Source organism: Urocampus carinirostris, chromosome 14, assembly GCF_059441175.1.
Source record: "Urocampus carinirostris isolate Australia breed hairy pipefish chromosome 14, RoL_Ucar_1.0, whole genome shotgun sequence".
Taxonomy (NCBI): domain Eukaryota; kingdom Metazoa; phylum Chordata; class Actinopteri; order Syngnathiformes; family Syngnathidae; genus Urocampus; species Urocampus carinirostris.
The window spans coordinates 7,509,283-7,526,291 of NC_142362.1; the positions used below are offsets into that span (position 1 = coordinate 7,509,283).

At 40.7% G+C, this 17,009-nt stretch overlaps 2 protein-coding genes across 2 annotated transcripts; one reads left to right on the forward strand and one right to left on the reverse strand.

Annotated features, from left to right (window-relative positions):
• Positions 1–116: 116 nt before the first annotated feature.
• Positions 117–3,755, reverse strand: hspe1 (heat shock 10 protein 1). Its single transcript, XM_088352342.1, has 4 exons — positions 3,474–3,755; positions 562–717; positions 386–475; positions 117–293 (listed from the first exon to the last, which is right to left on the reverse strand). Exons 1-4 carry the CDS (start codon positions 3,474–3,476, stop codon positions 243–245), a joined length of 300 nt encoding a protein of 99 aa, XP_088208468.1. The 5' UTR covers positions 3,477–3,755; the 3' UTR covers positions 117–242.
• A 265-nt stretch (positions 3,756–4,020) lies between these two features.
• On the forward strand, positions 4,021–15,963 carry hspd1 (heat shock 60 protein 1). The gene is made up of 11 exons (XM_088352341.1): positions 4,021–4,186; positions 7,180–7,355; positions 8,204–8,539; positions 8,611–8,706; positions 8,796–8,889; positions 8,974–9,142; positions 9,217–9,316; positions 11,116–11,361; positions 11,424–11,598; positions 13,665–13,843; positions 15,302–15,963. Exons 2-11 carry the CDS (start codon positions 7,182–7,184, stop codon positions 15,461–15,463), a joined length of 1,731 nt encoding a protein of 576 aa, XP_088208467.1. The 5' UTR covers positions 4,021–4,186; positions 7,180–7,181; the 3' UTR covers positions 15,464–15,963.
• Positions 15,964–17,009: the final 1,046 nt, after the last annotated feature.

Sequence of the window (17,009 nt, forward strand, 5' to 3'; positions counted from 1 at the left end):
TAAGAAGCCCCATAAGCCAAGTACATCACGTGAGCAATAAAATCTATTCCATAATTGTACAATATGTTTTCTGCCCATTCAGAATTCAATGTAGATTAAAACCATAGATGAAGCAGTTTAAATGGAGACAACAATAACCCATTTTTATTATTGTAACAAAATGCGATTAGAATTATTTACAGTTGACATAACATAAAAAAGACATGATTACTCCGTCACTCTTCTTTTGAACACATCTTTCCTTAATCAACATATTTGCCCAGGATATCTCCATCACGAAACAGGAAGTACTCCTAAAAGGGCAACAAACAAAAAAAAGTATTAAAAGCAAGACAAGTATAAAAACCCTGATTTATTCAACAGAGAAACAAAAAAAGCACTCTACCTTATCCTCTAATGTGACTTTAGTTCCACCATACTCCGGTAGAAGGACCTTCTCACCAACCTTTACACTGACAGGCTGTACATTTCCTTTCTGTCCCCCCAAAACATCAAATGTTTAGTATGTTAGATTGATCACGAGGAAAAAATACAAAATAGACACTTCACACCCATCCTCACCTGATTAACCGACCCGGGTCCGACTGCCAGCACTGTGGCCTGCAGAACTTTGCCTTGGGACTTCTCTGGCAGCATGATGCCCCCCTTGGTGACCGTTTCTGCTGTAAAACGCTCCACCAGCACTCGGTCAAAAAGTGGCAGGAATTTTCTAAAGGCCTGTGGAATGACAGAGCAAAGGGATTTTGAATACCTGGATTGGGGAGAAGGGGGGCTTTAATAATGAAATGACCAAGCAAGGCTACTCAGGCTGTCTGGAGCTTGCATTTCTGTCACACATGAAGCTTCTGAACAGGGTTTGTACACATCTTTCAATGCCATTTTTTTTCATTTCTCCAGTACCATTAAAAGAAAAAATCCAGTTTGATTCATGTATTTTGCATAGCCAGAAAATCTCTGTATATATATAATTATATACATATATTTTTACATATGCCATTTTTAATCTTTTTCACATGTGTGTATTCATCAAGACTTGATTTTTGGATCTTGAGTAAATCACATAGTTTGAGAAAAATGACAGTAATACGTAGCTTACATTTTTTCAGTTGCAGGAAGTTCTTTCCATTACAATTTACCACCGGGAAATGCTTACTTTTTTGCATCACCCATAATAAATGTCCATAATTGATACGTAATCCTTGAACTAATACACATTATATAGTGCCATGTCATGGGTGATAACACTTCGTAGGACAATGTCATACAAACTCATACCAGCTGCAGTTAGTCACAAGGTAAGAAAGGGCAACGGCAAAGTGAATCCACCAGAGAGCAGTATCGGCCTCATTATTAAGGCTTGTTTTTAAAACATGGCAATTTGAGATGTTTACAAGCGCGTCACCCAAAATTCAAACACTTTTCAACCCGCAAAAACACATTAAAAATCAAGCATTTTGAGAACCCGTAAGAACGTTATCCTATATAATTATAATAAACAATTGGAATATTATGTGAAAAAAATGGCAGATGTGTACGTATTTAAAGACTGATACCATCTGTTTAATTGTAAAAATGTGTTTCTGCTTTGGGAATATGACTTTTATTGTCATTCGATGCATTTTTTTACCTTCTAAAAACTCGACAAATCCATAAGTATTTTATGTTGCTGGTGGTCACATTTTCCAAAGTTTGACTGAATACTTGTTAACAAGGAAGGTTGGGAGGAATGTGTGGTTGGGGAGGCTCAGGATAAAATGTAGTCAAGTGAGCCTAATGAAAGCCAGTGTGTCTTCATTTAGCTTTTAGCTTCTAATTTGAATGAACGGATTCAGACTCGCTGTGAAAAAAACAATGTGCAATATTTAGTGCCTCCTTGTGGTTCAAAAAACCTTCAGTAAAAAATAATAATAATTGATTTGGATAATCTGCAAAATACACCAACTATCCTACCACTATTCTTTATAAATCTTCATGGGTCCAGAAATGTGTATTTCTTTCACATAGAGCAATCTATCCCTAGTAGTCACCACCATGTTTGTCTGACATTTTGCTATTACACTGTGTTTATTTAATAATTGTTTTCATTTGTATTAGACAATACAGAGCCATCTAGTGTTCAATTCTACACAACAAGTTGGCGAGGCCTCATTCACTGCAATGACTAAAAAAAGTCCGAAATTTAATCTGCATTTGCATTAAATGAAGGTTTAAGCGGTTCAATAAAATAATTTATATAGTTTATCACATTTTCCCCATAAACTCGTTCATTACCAATGACGAATAAAGACATACAAACATCTATCCTGAATTTGATGCCATTGGCTGCTTGAGACATCAATTCTCCATTTACCATTCAAATAGGTTAAACAAAGCCTTAAGTGATCCAATTCTATATTGTAATTTGTTCGGTTCCCATTTTTCATTGAGTGAAGTTTTGTTTAATTCACACCTTATCCTTTTTTTCCATTGATCATTAACTACCAATGACGACTAAAAACGTTGAAAATCTGTCCCGTATTCGGTGCCATTGACGGCTCTGTACGTAAATCCTCCATTTTCCGTCTGAGTAGACTGGCTATGAACTCACTAAATGCAAGTCACTGAGTTCATATGACATTGAGCCAAGGTCGCGGATGGTGGCGGGGATGCAGTTAGCCATTAAACAAGTTGACAAGGCCGGGCAGATGTTAATATGACATTGAGTCAAGGTCGTGGATGGTGGTGGAGATTGGGTGTGGGGGATGTGTGAAGGTTTAGATGCTTGAAGTATTTTTGAGGGGGTGGTCACTTCATCTGAACTGCAACCCTAGAAACTTAGACATTTGTAGCATTATTAACAGCACTGTACATTAAAAATGATGTTGGTATGATATCGAATTTGTGTTTTTAGTTTTGGTTAAAGTGAAAAATATGCAAACACGTCATTATAACTTGGTAGTCAATGCGTGCATGCATGACTAAAACATGATGAAAAGGAAACAGTTTCAAGAAGTTTTGTGCAGAGATCTATCTTAATGATATGGTTATGATGCTGCTCTGCTTTTATTGAGCAGTAAGATTTTAATATCATCATCATCATATCGTATTAAATTCCCACGTGCAATTATAATAAAACCAGTCAAATTTGCAGGCACAATACAGAGAAAAAAAAGGAAGCAATTTTCAAAAGTTATGAACGCAATTCATACTCCATTTGACAAATGATCTTCATTCATAAGTTGGCAGTTCGGCAGCCACACACACAATCTACCTTACATTTGCAAAATTTGCACATTTAATACAACTTTTAACAAATTTTAAGACTTAAATGTTTCGTAAGATGCATGACCTTGTCAATGAATAGTTATCAGGCTAACATTACATCGCTACTCCGGTGAAATATTAGCTTGTAGCTATTAGCTAAATGCGCACGATTTCAATCAATTCATTTATTAAGTAATCTTTAAGACGCAAATAATTGTGTGAAGTCCTACCATGATTTAATATGCAACGTCTGTAGATCAGCGACGTGATGAAGCCACTTAAGGGTGTTTCTCGGTGATCGTGGATATGAAAACCTGCTCAAGGAGAATCGCTCCACGTGAGGAAAAATCCAGAAGCCTTTGGCGCATGCGCATTGCGCACCAATTTAACACGCCGCCAAAAATGCACCAAAACGAAGGCTTGATTCGTGTCGCTTACTATCAGTTTCACGTTTTACAACTAAATTTTGACTGAATGTACAACAAAGTCGATTTTAAATAGACATACAAGTCTTTGAATCGTGTTTTTAAGTCACTTCCGCATGGGGCAACGTTGCACAATGTCAACTTTAACCCCTGGTTTTTTTCCCTCCAATGAGCATGCAGAAATTTCTGGAAATTCAGCCCCGGAACGAGGATACACTTTTTTAAAAATGACTTCTCCAAAGATTGTAACGGTACAGCATGCTAGATTATATTCGTTATGGTATAATACTAACACACAATTGAGAATAATGCGTCATTTTTTAAAATATCAGCAATTAAAATGACACATAATGACGGAAGTAAGGTCATTCGCAGTCCGGGGTTTGCCGGTGAAGTACCCGGATGTACGAAAGGCCATGTGCACTTCCAGCTAGTCAGCCTTCACCTCCAGTCGTTATATCACTTCGTCCGGAAGACTTTTCTCCTCCGTTGCCGCAACTACTATTAACACTTTGCAAGTAAGTATTTATTTTGAGTACATTTATGCAAAAAGGTACAACTAGCTGTTACTTTCGCTGCACCGGCTTACAACGGGGAAAAGGACGTTTGGGCGATAGGATGAAATTATGTGAGCTAGCTAGCTAGTCTTATATCTTGCTAACATATTTTAACATTTATCTACTAGCGTAAACTTGTTTAAAAGTGTGTTTTACGCTCAAACCGAGAAAACTGTCTTTAGGTTCCTCTGTGAGATAAAAACGTAATGGGAGGTCGTGTGCAGGAAGCGTGACTTGAATTAAGTGACAATTTATTGTTTAACATGGGATTATGTAGTTCTGGTTCCTCCGGCATGGAGAGATGGAGAAGCGCGTTCTGCGCATGCGTCCTTACTATTTGACCTTGTGACGCATGACCCCGTTCGAGGACACGTGGTTTGGGGAGTTAGCGATTTTACCTTTTTGGGTTTTTTAATTCATCGGCCGGTTTTCTGCCGAAACGTCCAATCTTGTGGAGACGCCCCATTGCAGGCTAATCTGACAGCGATTTTTTTCGCTTATCAAGTAAAACCGGCGATGCTGAAACTCAGGATGATTGCAAACAGAACATTTACTATATAACAGGAGTATGTATGCATACAGTGCGTGATTATTGTAGTTGACAAACGCCCTGCTTAAAAAATCCACCACATAAATACACACCAGGCTTAAAAGCTACATCAGATAGTAGTTAACCGAAACAGTGAAATGGTCAAAACGAAAAGTGTAAGAACTCTATGTAGGAAATTGCGATCAGCCCTGTGCACACTAGTTATTGGTAGATAATCTTAACAGGTTGGAAAGTAAATGGTCTGCATGAATATAGCGCTTTTCAAGTCAATGAAGACCCAAAGCGCCTTCTTCTTCACACTTTCTCCCTCACACACACCAATATCTGGGGAATTAGGGATTCAGTGTCTTGCACAAGGACATATAACACAGGGAAGCCGGGAACCAAACCTGCGACCTCTTGATCCCAAGACGAGCGCTTTACCTCCTGAGCTACTGCTGCCCAGAAGAATGGTACATCCACTATCTCAGATATCTACACACAAGGACTTTAAAACTGTTTTGGTGTGTGATTTAGTCTAATTTTCTATGTGACTATGTTCAGAGTCGTTGGGGTGCTTGAAGCTACCCAAAAGCTTGGAATTTTAGTTTGTTTTCAAGGGTTGAAAGGTTGAAGTTGTTGATATATTTCTAAAGAATTCTTATTCCAAATGACACCCACACTGCTCTCTGATGACTTGTCTTTGCCATTTACTTTGTTGGTCCCTCGTGATTAACGGCAGCTGGCATTAGTTTGTAAGGCATTGTCCCATATGGTGACATCGCCCCCTACGCGTCGTGCCCAAAAGGACAGGTGCATGTTACACCTTAAAAGGGCACTGTAAAATGTGTATTGGCTCAAGGATCATGTATCAATTATGGGCCATTTAAAAAATAAAGGTAGTGTTTCATAATGGTAAAATGTAATGAGTAGAACTTCCTGCAACTGAAAGTATAAGCTACACATTTTTACCCAACACCCACATTCTTGATTTACTCAAGATTTAAAAAATAATGTCTCAATAAATGCACACTCAAAGGTACTAAAAAGCGCTCATATAGAACTGTGGCGCTGCAAAACACAAGAGTTTTTCCTGTAATAGTACTGGAGAAATTAGAAACTAGCTTTTTAAAAGTCCATATAAAGTGCTGGAACTTGGTCATATAAAAGGTGCACAAACCCTCTGACGTTGAATCAAATGGTGTGATTAAAAATTCTACATTGTTTAATTTCATATCACGTGTTCATGATTTATTTCCCTTACTCTTGAGTGACTGTTAGATGGGATTTGTAAATTTTGTAGTAATCTCGTTACATGATTTATGTTAAGATATTGGACTGTCAAGGAGATAAGCTTCGTTTTTTTCTGTTTTGACAATTGTTATTATCATAGTTTTTTTTTAATACATTATAACTTTATTTGAGCATTGGGAGGGGGGGGTGAATGTTAGCCATGGAAAAGCTTAAGCGTAATTCACCTAGTGACATCATGTTAGATGTGCATTCAAAGATGCTTAAATATGTAACAATGGTTATGAATGAAATCATTTGTTTGACTCAAACATAGAATTCCTGTACCAGCAATGAACAGAGGGGTCACTTTGGGAGGGTGGTGTGCCCTGGGCAGGGTTGGGCGTGTTACTGATGAACAGGAATTAATTAGTAGCTACTTCTTTTAAAAATTCAGTTACCACACAGATTACTGCGCAGAAAAGTAGCGGGTTACTCTGAAAGTAGGTAGTTGGCATAGAAAATTCGTGTCCCGCCCCGTGTTTTAATTCAACTTCTTGGATTTTGACAGAGTATTTAAACAAAGAACCAGACTAAAGAGAGTAGTTCTGTTGATTAAATTTATTGCAAAGAAGAAAAACAAGTACTGAATGAATACAGTGAAACATCAAATGAATAAAGCAAGTAAATATGTTGATCAATAATTTGGATTAACAAAGGGCATTTATAACAACTAAATAAACAATGTGATTATCAAAGTAATGACTTGATGATCGATAAGTTGTATAACTAGAAAATTGATGCAATCATGACTACGTATTATGTGATACATTTTAATAGTCTATCACTAGTTACAAATGACTGTATAAAATAGCCACATATTAAAAGAAATGGAAGAGTTGTATGCCAACCTTTGGAAGCAGTATGCCTTTCATTTTTCCTGGCCTGTTAAATTCTGAGAGCTTGTAAACGAACTCAGCTGAGACTCTCCATATCAAACTTTTCTCTGGTCTTCGAACCACTCTAACATCTCCATTTCTGGTTGTCAAAAATGTTTTTTCATTCCCCAGACATGATGTAATGCAAACATTTTACCAATACAAATACCAAAATTCAGCACCCTTACTCTAAATTCTGTGCTCACGTTTGCTGCATAGCAGTTGTTAACTGTTTTTGCCATCTTCGCCTTTTCCAGAGATGTTTCGTCTCCCCACAATAATGAAACAAGTGAGGCCTGTATGCAGGACACTAGCGCCTCACCTCACACGGGCCTATGCCAAGGACGTCAAGTTCGGTGCAGATGCCCGTGCCCTCATGCTGCAAGGTGTTGACCTGTTGGCTGACACCGTGGCCGTCACCATGGGCCCAAAGGTACTAAGATGATTTTGGCTCATAAAAGTCAAATAGTGTGCGCACTTGTATCTTATGAAGGGGGTAATGTGTATGAGAAATAAAAGCGTAAGTATGTGCACCTGTGAAATACCTTGGCTCCATAATCACCACAACAGGCCAGAGCAAAGAAATCCACAACGCTCCTCTTCCGTTTAACCCCCTTCACACCTGCCTATGGTCCTGGCATAAAATCACTTTGAACACAAAGACCAGAATCTATCAAGCTCTCGTTTGCACCATCCTCTTGTAGGGTTGGGTAACGTGGCCTATTCGGGTCTCTGATCATCGCAAACTTGAAGTGTTGGCTCATTGGAGTCCATTTCTCATCCTTTGGGTTTGCTAGCAGCATTTCACATCCGAAACTGGTCCTCACGGGCTGCAAGACATCTTTTCTCTCTCAAATCATCTTCATAAGGGGAATAACGTTGGTCTGGCCGTGCCTTCCTCGACAAGCGGGCAATTTCATCTGCGTAGCCCTTCAGGGCTGGAAGAAACACTGCAGGGGAGAGCTGAAGACCTGGATCATAACGGTGAAACAAGACTCTGAGCTGATTGTGGGCTCTCGCCTCTACTGTCTACACTGTTGGAATTAAGAATGGCTGCTGCGGGATTTTATTGTAGGACGTGGTTGGCCTCAATTTGAGGTGCATTTAACTCTATGATTGCAAAAGACGACATGATAACATAAAAGGTTGAAGTGTGCAGCTTGTGTATAAAACCTGCCCCCGATAAAGTGTACCCATAACTGACTCGGCACACTTGAGTTTGTTGTGCCTATAGTCTTGAAAATACGGTAGTCCATCTCTAAGAATGCTTGTCTTTCGCAGGGCCGCACAGTCATCATCGAGCAGAGCTGGGGTAGTCCGAAAGTGACCAAGGACGGCGTGACTGTCGCCAAAAGTATCGATTTGAAAGATAAGTACAAGAACATCGGTGCCAAGCTGGTACAGGATGTGGCCAACAACACCAACGAGGAGGCGGGCGACGGCACCACCACCGCCACCGTGCTGGCGCGCGCCATCGCCAAAGAGGGTTTCGACACCATCAGCAAGGGGGCCAACCCCGTGGAGATCCGCCGAGGCGTCATGCTGGCCGTGGAAACTGTCATCAATGAGCTGAAGCGGCTCTCCAAGCCGGTCACAACGCCTGAGGAGATTGCACAGGTAAGACACCTATTGAAGATGGTCAAAAGTGTTGGATCAATCCTGCAATTTGAATGCAAATTTTGTTTTAGGTGGCTACAATCTCGGCCAATGGCGACACAGAGATTGGAACCGTCATCTCCAACGCCATGAAAAAAGTTGGCCGTAAAGGTGTCATCACTGTGAAGGTCAGTGTGTGATATTTTGTGCCCCCTAGTGGTATAAAAACTTATATTCAATAAAACGATTAATTTCAATATTTTTCACTTCTTTCCAGGATGGAAAAACTCTTCACGATGAGCTGGAGGTCATTGAGGGGATGAAGTTCGACCGTGGATACATCTCCCCGTACTTCATTAACTCTGCTAAAGGTATTAATCACGCTTCCCGACCATCCAAACAACCTCTTCTCTTTTCCTTAAATAACTCTGTGGAGCTTCCATTCAACTTTGCAGGTCAGAAATGCGAATTCCAGGATGCTTACCTGCTGCTCAGTGAGAAAAAGATCTCCAGCGTCCAGAGCATCGTTCCCGCCCTAGAGATCGCCAACCAGCACCGCAAGCCTCTCGTCATCGTGGCCGAGGACGTGGACGGGGAGGCCCTTAGCACTCTGGTCCTTAACAGGTCTGCTTACAGAAATAAACTCTAAAGATAAGGTTTTCTAAATGCTTATACTGTTTTTTTTTTTCACTTCCCAGGCTGAAGGTTGGCCTGCAAGTGGTAGCAGTCAAAGCTCCTGGTTTTGGGGACAACAGGAAGAATCAGCTGAAGGACATGGCCATTGCCACCGGGGGCACTGTAGGTGGCTTTCTAACTTTTGCGCTGATTATTGTACCGAAAAACTCATCCCAAACCAACCATTGTTAAAAACAAAGTATCTGCGTCATTCAAGAGCTAATGAAGCATTACTTACATAAGCTCAACCTCTAGAGCAGTGTTTCTCCACCAACCAGGCCTAATGGAGACTTTGTTTGAAGTCCTTCAAAAAATGTATCACTTCATCCAATTGGTAACGACAAAATTAATTATTTGCAACTGTTTACACATGAGGACATTTTGTCCATGTAGTAATTCCTTAAAACCTAGTCACAGCTTGGGACGAACTGTGCCTTAATGAACTAGCGAGGAGGTCTTCACTGAAAAGCTTCAAATCCCTACCTTCCATTTAACAATTTACAGGGTTCATACGGCTGCTTAAAATAATTGAGTGATTGAATTTTAATGTTTTGTATTCAAGGATAGCAAAGTGCTAGAATTTTGGGTGAAGTGCTTGTAAAATTTTGAAATGTTTTCTGTTACTCAACTACAGCTTTGCCATTGCTTTTTCTTATGATTAACGGCAGCCGTCATTTATTTCTGGCTTTGTCCTTTGAAGCGCCAGCGCCCTCTATGGGTCGCTTCCAAGAAGACTGATCCATTCTACACCTAAATAGGGCACTAGGAAATGTGTATTAGTGTAAGGGTTATATATTTATGGGCCATGCAAAAAACGAATGTAGTGTTTTACAGTAGTCAATTGTAATTAGAAGAACTTACAGCATTACATTTGAAGTAGCTGTATTTTACTGTTGACACGCAATGGTCACATCTACAAATATATTTGCGATGTACTCGAGATCTATAAATCACATGTCTTGATAATTGCATATGTAAATTATAGATATACTTGTGGCTCTGCAAAATCTTTGATTCATACAGAATTTTTTCTTTTAATGGTACTGGAGAAATTGGAAAATTGAGTTTTGGAAGTTTTTAATAAGGGGTTGACATAGCTGTCGCGCTCCAGGGCTCCATGCCCTTACAAACTGTTGTATTTTCCCTTACAAAATACAAAATAATCTCACGCCATATTTTTTTCAAACATGTTTATTTGTGTTGTTTAACATGTTCATATTGTGCATGTGTTTCATTATATCATATATATTATTAATTAACATTTTGTTGTGAGATCCCGAGTTGCTCGACATGAATGAGGTTTATTATAAAAAAAGCTCAAAAATGAAGTCGCTTGGACGTTCACTGTAGAAGGAAAAAATACATGCAAATAGAATGAAGTAGAATAATACATTTTCTTATTCAAATTATGAATTCATTTTCTGCATTAAATTATTGTCGGTAATATACTGATTAAAGGGATAACCACAAACGTCTTTTTCTCCTTTTATACTTCCTTTTTTTCTTCTCGATACAAAAATAATGATTCGTAATATAATGCATCAAAGCAAGTGAGCCGTTTGAGAGCCAGCTCTCTTTAATGAGTTAAGGCGGTTCGCTAAAAACAGACGGACTTCCTTTCACTGCATCAAAGCGCTCTCTTTGTTCGCAACGGAAAAGACGATACCGAGATAGAGGCTACCGCGGCGAACTCGTTTGACTTGATTGATTTGCCGTTTTGTGATGGTCTGTGTATACCGGATGGTACCCATAATTGACAAATTTTCCGTACAGATTTTCTTGTACATCGTACACGTCTTAAAATGCATAATAAACCTACTTTGTACGGCAAAAAACGTACAGCTTGACAGGTATGGGTTGAATTTGTCCGTGGAAAAGGTGTATGAACCCTGCATTTTGACCATTGTATTATTCCCACTCAGGTCTTTGGCGACGAGGCTTTGGGCGTGCCCCTGGAGGACATCCAAGCGCACGACTTCGGCAAAGTCGGCGAGGTGCAGATCACCAAAGACGACACGCTGCTCTTGAAGGGCGGCGGCTCGCCGGCCGAAGTGGAGAAGCGGGCGGCGGAGATCTTGGAGCAGCTGGAGAACACCACCAGCGACTACGAAAAGGAGAAGCTCAACGAGCGTCTGGCCAAGCTCTCGGACGGCGTGGCCGTGCTGAAGGTGCGTCCCGCCTTCCCGGAATCCCGCGGAACCCTTCGGTAACCGAACGTTGCGTCCGACAGATCGGAGGAACGAGCGACGTGGAGGTCAACGAGAAGAAAGACCGCGTGACGGACGCCCTGAACGCCACGCGGGCCGCCGTTGAGGAAGGCATCGTGCCCGGCGGCGGCTGCGCTTTGCTGCGCTGCATACCCTCCCTGGAGACCATCAATGCTGCCAACGCCGACCAGAAGATTGGTGAGCACTGCATTATCCAGACTATAAATCTCCTATTTTTATATATATATAGTTTGGCCGGGGTGGGACTTTTCACGTGTTATTTCTGCACTAAACCACAAGAGGGGACTCTAAGCCTGTGATCATTTCAATCGTGACGTAAAAGTAGGAGGGAGGAGGTTGAGGTATATCTTCTACCTCGTGAGTCGGGGGAGTTGTTTACCGATAAAAGTGACACCGAAGAAAAAGGGTTCATTAGATCTCGTGATTTGGAAATAAACTTAGTTTGAACTTGTCAGCATGTTCCTTTTGCCAAAGTTATGTGAATAACTCTTAATATGTTATGTCATTACTGACATTATTAACCATGGCAATCACGTACAGGGTTGGGTAGGGTTACTTTAACATGATTACTTTCAATTACTTTTGGATGACTCCAATACCAAATATGCTAATAAAAGACAAAAGAAACTAAACATAAATCAAGTGACTTACAACACGTGGTAAGCTTTCTCTCCTGGCTTTGATCTCCGGCAAAACGAACATCAAATGCGACAGAAACAAAATGAAAATAAATCCAAACAGCTTGCCAACATCATTTTTGCCGTTCCATATGGTTCGTTACTCCCCAAGCCTGCACAAAATTGAGTCATTTTATTCATATTTCGTTTCTTTTGTCTTTTATTAGCATATTTGGTATTGGAGTAATCCAAAAGTAATTGAAAGTAATCCAATTAAAGTAGCCCTACCCAACCCTGATCACGTAACGTTCCTATAATGTACACTAATTAAGCTCATCTCAATTTTAGTTATTTTTTTGGGACTGCCTTTCAAGATGAAAAGTAGGTTTTGGATGTTGGAAGAAAATTCTCTTAAAATGTGACTCCAGGTGCGCCATCAATGATTTTTTTATTATTCTTTTTTTGCCTAGGAAGACTTTGGAAAATACATTAATAGGGATGCAAATAACGAGCATTTTAATAGTCAGCTAGTCACTGACAATTGAAACGCTTAGTCGAATAATCGTGTGATTATTACTGTAAAACCCTGACTTTTTTTCTACATGCACTTTTATTTTTTTATTTTTTTCGTGAGGCGGATGCTCAAAGGGGTAAGGGTGTCTTCCCATGTCTGGGCTATTCCCACCTGCGCGGTGCACATAATGTCCACAGTGGTCACCCCAGGCGGCTCCTAGCAGCTGGCTGAGGACGGTTGCAGACCAAAGAATCCCACTGTTTTATCAAAACAAAGCATCGCGGTTTCTGCCAAGTGCTCTGAATGTCAAAGTGAAGAAATCCCAAAAATGTAGATAAACTGCAAGAGTAACTAGCAAGCATGGAAATATCTCACATTTCAGTGAAATTTGTCACCTTGAAGTCTAAAAGTGGGACCTGATGTGAATTGTGTAGATCTGAGGAGAAAACGTTTTGAGGCAGGATAAGGGGGTGTCATGAGATGTTGCAGATGGTGAATCAGGCTTTTGGGGCAGGTTGTTTGAATTAAAATCTTTATATCTTTTTTTTTTTTTTAAACCCTAAAAAAACTCAGTTTGGGTGTTTTTCAGTATTTCACTGTATTGCTGATCACAACTGCAAAACATTAGGATATAATGGGAGTCGAACTAAGGTCGCGGCGGTGAGAGCGCCAAATCCTTGACAAATAGGATTGTTGGTAACATAGGTAAAGGAATTGGATTGGACACTCAATGAGCTCACACGGGGTGGGTGTGGCATAGTGTAGTGCTGCAAACCTTGAATCGCCTTTATCGGCTAGTGCTGTTATTAAAACTTGCCTCTGATTGGTCAGCGCTTTTAAAACTTTTAACAGTAACAATTGTTGGCCAAAACTCCCATCACTCACTCCAAAACCTACCGCACGACGTCACATCGCGATGTCGATTCAATTTTGCTTCATCGTGCAGCCCCAAAGTACCTTTATATTATAATTGGGAGTATCCCCATACACCAGTGCAGATCTAAAGTTTCAAAGTCTGGATGCCTACCAATCCTTTGTAGCTGGTTGGGTTATCGTTGCGTGTTGCTGTGCTGGTGAGTTGCACAAGAGGTTAAAAGAATGTTCCCCACCAGGCGTGGAAATCATCAAGCGGGCTTTGCGCATCCCCGCCATGACCATCGCCAAGAACGCCGGCGTGGAGGGCTCGCTGGTGGTGGAAAAGATCCTGCAGGGGCCCGCCGAGGTGGGCTACGACGCCATGCTGGGAGAGTACGTCAACATGGTAGAAAAGGGCATCATCGACCCCACCAAGGTAAGCTCGCCTGAGGACTCTTGCGTAGCTGGAATAATGGCTTGGAGGAAAAATAGGGGCTTAAAATCCTTAAATATTTGAATTTCAATGTTTTTAAAGATTGCAAAATGAATGTATTTTGGGTGAAGTGCTTGAAATTGATGCCACGTTTCTCAACAAATCTCCTTGAAAATGAAGCCAACACTGCTCTCTTGTGGCTTTGCCAGTGCAGCCCTTCCCCTGTGGTTTAAAGCAGCTGGATTTATCTTTGTCTTTGGCCTATGTTCCACGGACAGACTTGAGATCATTTCTTCCTCATGCCATGAGGCTCTTTAACGCCACCCGGGGGAGTACAAGCCCACACTAAACCCCACCCCCACATTTGCTTATTACCCTATTTTTATGACAGTTTGTATTTTCCGTAGCATTATTTAAATACTCCATCAACACGTTACATTGGGTATTTTTGTATTTTATCTTTTATGATATTCTCAACACAAGGATACTGCTGGAAGTGTGAATTTCCCTACAGGGATGAATAAAGTAGCTGTCTATGAAGCGTTATTGCCCCCTATGGGTCGTGCCCAAGAGGACAGGTGCATGCTACACCTAAACAGGGCACAATGAAATGTGTATTAGTGCAAGGATTACGTATGAATTATGGGCCATGCAATAAATTAAGGCATGATGGGAAGAATTTCCCTGCAACTGAAAATGTAAGTTAGATTTTACTGTCATTTTTAAGTTCTCCATTTTCTGCCTTTGTCTTTTCTCCACTTTCTTTTCACACCCGCTTCTATTGCCTTTTCTCTAATCTACTAGTCTGATCCCTGTTAGGAATTAAATATTAAACTGTATCGTTTACCAAATTGTTTGAATTAGTTATCTGACTCCATTAACATTCACCCAACAATGCGCGCTCGTTTCTTGATGGAAAAGCCGATATTTTCACATGGGAGCTAATCTAATATCTTAAAAAAATAACCAGGTGAACTCCATCGAATATAGCCGAATTAGTGTCGTCTGAGTCTCTGTGAGACCCAGTCTTCAAATCCTCTCGCTTCTCTCCGACCACGTCTTTCCGCAAGATGGTGTCCCGGCTCCTCCCATGGGCGCGCCAACGAAGCCCCCTGGGCTCCACCATCTCTGAGAAGAGCGCCGCAATGTCTGGAAAAACTCAAAACACTGGGCGTTTCTACGTCATCAGGGCCTTGTTCTCAAAACCTCGCCTGCCGTCCTCCATCAGAGTCCTGTTATCAAAATTCCCTATTCAAAATATTCTGAATTTGAAACGGTGTGACCTGTCATTGAACTATAGCCTACTCGGTGAAAATCTTCAATGCACTCAATTAATGTAACTTGTATTCAATCGCATAAAATCCTTTTATAGTCAAATGTATAAAACCCTTCATCCCCAATGAGTTATTTTCCTAGCATGTGGCCCCCGAGCTTTAACAATCCGCGATCCTCCTTTGGCAGGTGGTGCGAACAGCCCTGCTGGACGCGGCAGGCGTGGCATCGCTGCTGTCCACCGCCGAGGCCGTCGTCACGGAGATCCCCAAGGAGAAGGAGGACATGCCGGCCGGCGGCATGGGAGGAATGGGTGGCATGGGCGGCATGGGAGGCGGCATGGGCTTCTAAACGGGAGCGACCGCCTTCCCTCACTGCCCCTTTGTCGACCCCCAGGACTGTATAGACTTAATGGCGCCTGAGATTCCGCTCGAAGAACTCCCGGAAGTTGACACTTGGAGGACATCTTTCAGGAGGACATCCGCTCCATCGGTTTTCCATATTCATCTACATCACGCGGTAAAATATCATGTGTGTTTCCGTGATGGGCAGTCAAGTTTCCAGGAGCAGCGCCCCCTGGCGGTCAATTCATTGTTACATTAGCTTGTCACGAGGGATGTGGCTCTGAATTGGCTTTTAGTGGAAATTTGACTCCCTTTTGAAGTTTCTCTAAAAAAAGACGGAGAAGTTAACACTGTTAAATATTGCAAAACATCATGAAGCAGAGTCAGCCGTCAAGCCGGGAATGTGATGCTGTTGTTTTGTTTTTTTTATATGTATGTCACAGCTTTTTCCCCGCAGATCATGCAGGGAAAGGCAGATTTGATTTAATAAACTTTTTTTTCAAATTATCTAGGTTTTTTTTTTGTGAGTTGATACCAAAATGTCTAGAACAGGGTCAGGAACTGTCAGATTAATTTGGGATATTAATCTCTGGCTGATATGAGAGTCAAGGAAGATGCAGATTTGATATTAACAGGAGGCCCCCAGTTACCGCGGGGAGAAAAACGGACCCACTCCTCTGAATGACTCCTCTTTCTCACCGTGGCCCAGTGACGCAATTCTTTTTATTAGAAAAAGTCAAGCAGTTGTAAAAACATACCATGAGTTTCCTGTACCCTTCAAAACATAGACTGAAAGTATGCGTGTTTTTAAACAGAATCATATAAAAGAGTAGAAAAATAGAGAACAGAGAATAAAAAACAGTATGAAAGCAAGTATATTCCATCAGAGCCATTTGTAACGTGAGTAACTGAGAAAATTACAAATAACTAAATGTAATATACCTTACAGGAACTTTGAGTCAAAAGCCATAAATGCATTTATTTTTTTGTAACTTGAGGTTTGAATGGATGGATGGGGTGAAAGGTGCTCTGGACGTGAGGTCGATTATTCTAATGGATGCATAGGGATAGATGTGAACGGCAAAGGATAGGCAATGACTGATATCGGCTGCCCCGGGCCCTGGTTGGCCTGCTTGGGCCAGAAGACGTGTGAACATTACCAGAAATACCCAAAATATTCATAAGACATTCATCTAAAAAGCCACAAAGCCTTATATTGAAAAATGTGCACTTAAACACCCAAAATATTCATAAAACTATCATTTTAAAATATACCGTATACATAAACGCTTGAAATTGTGCACCTAAACCACCAAAAATATCTGCATATACTTGCACGGAAACGATCATTAATGCTTGAAATTAAACGCATACTTCAACACAACTACCTGAAATCTAACTAAAACGTGTATTAACCATAAATACACAAAATATTCCTAAAACGTATACTTAAACAAATACTTATTATCTAAATCGATAATGCTTTTAATGTTTAAATGTGTACTTTAACAACCATAAATACCCAAATACTTCCTAAAATGTATACCCAAACA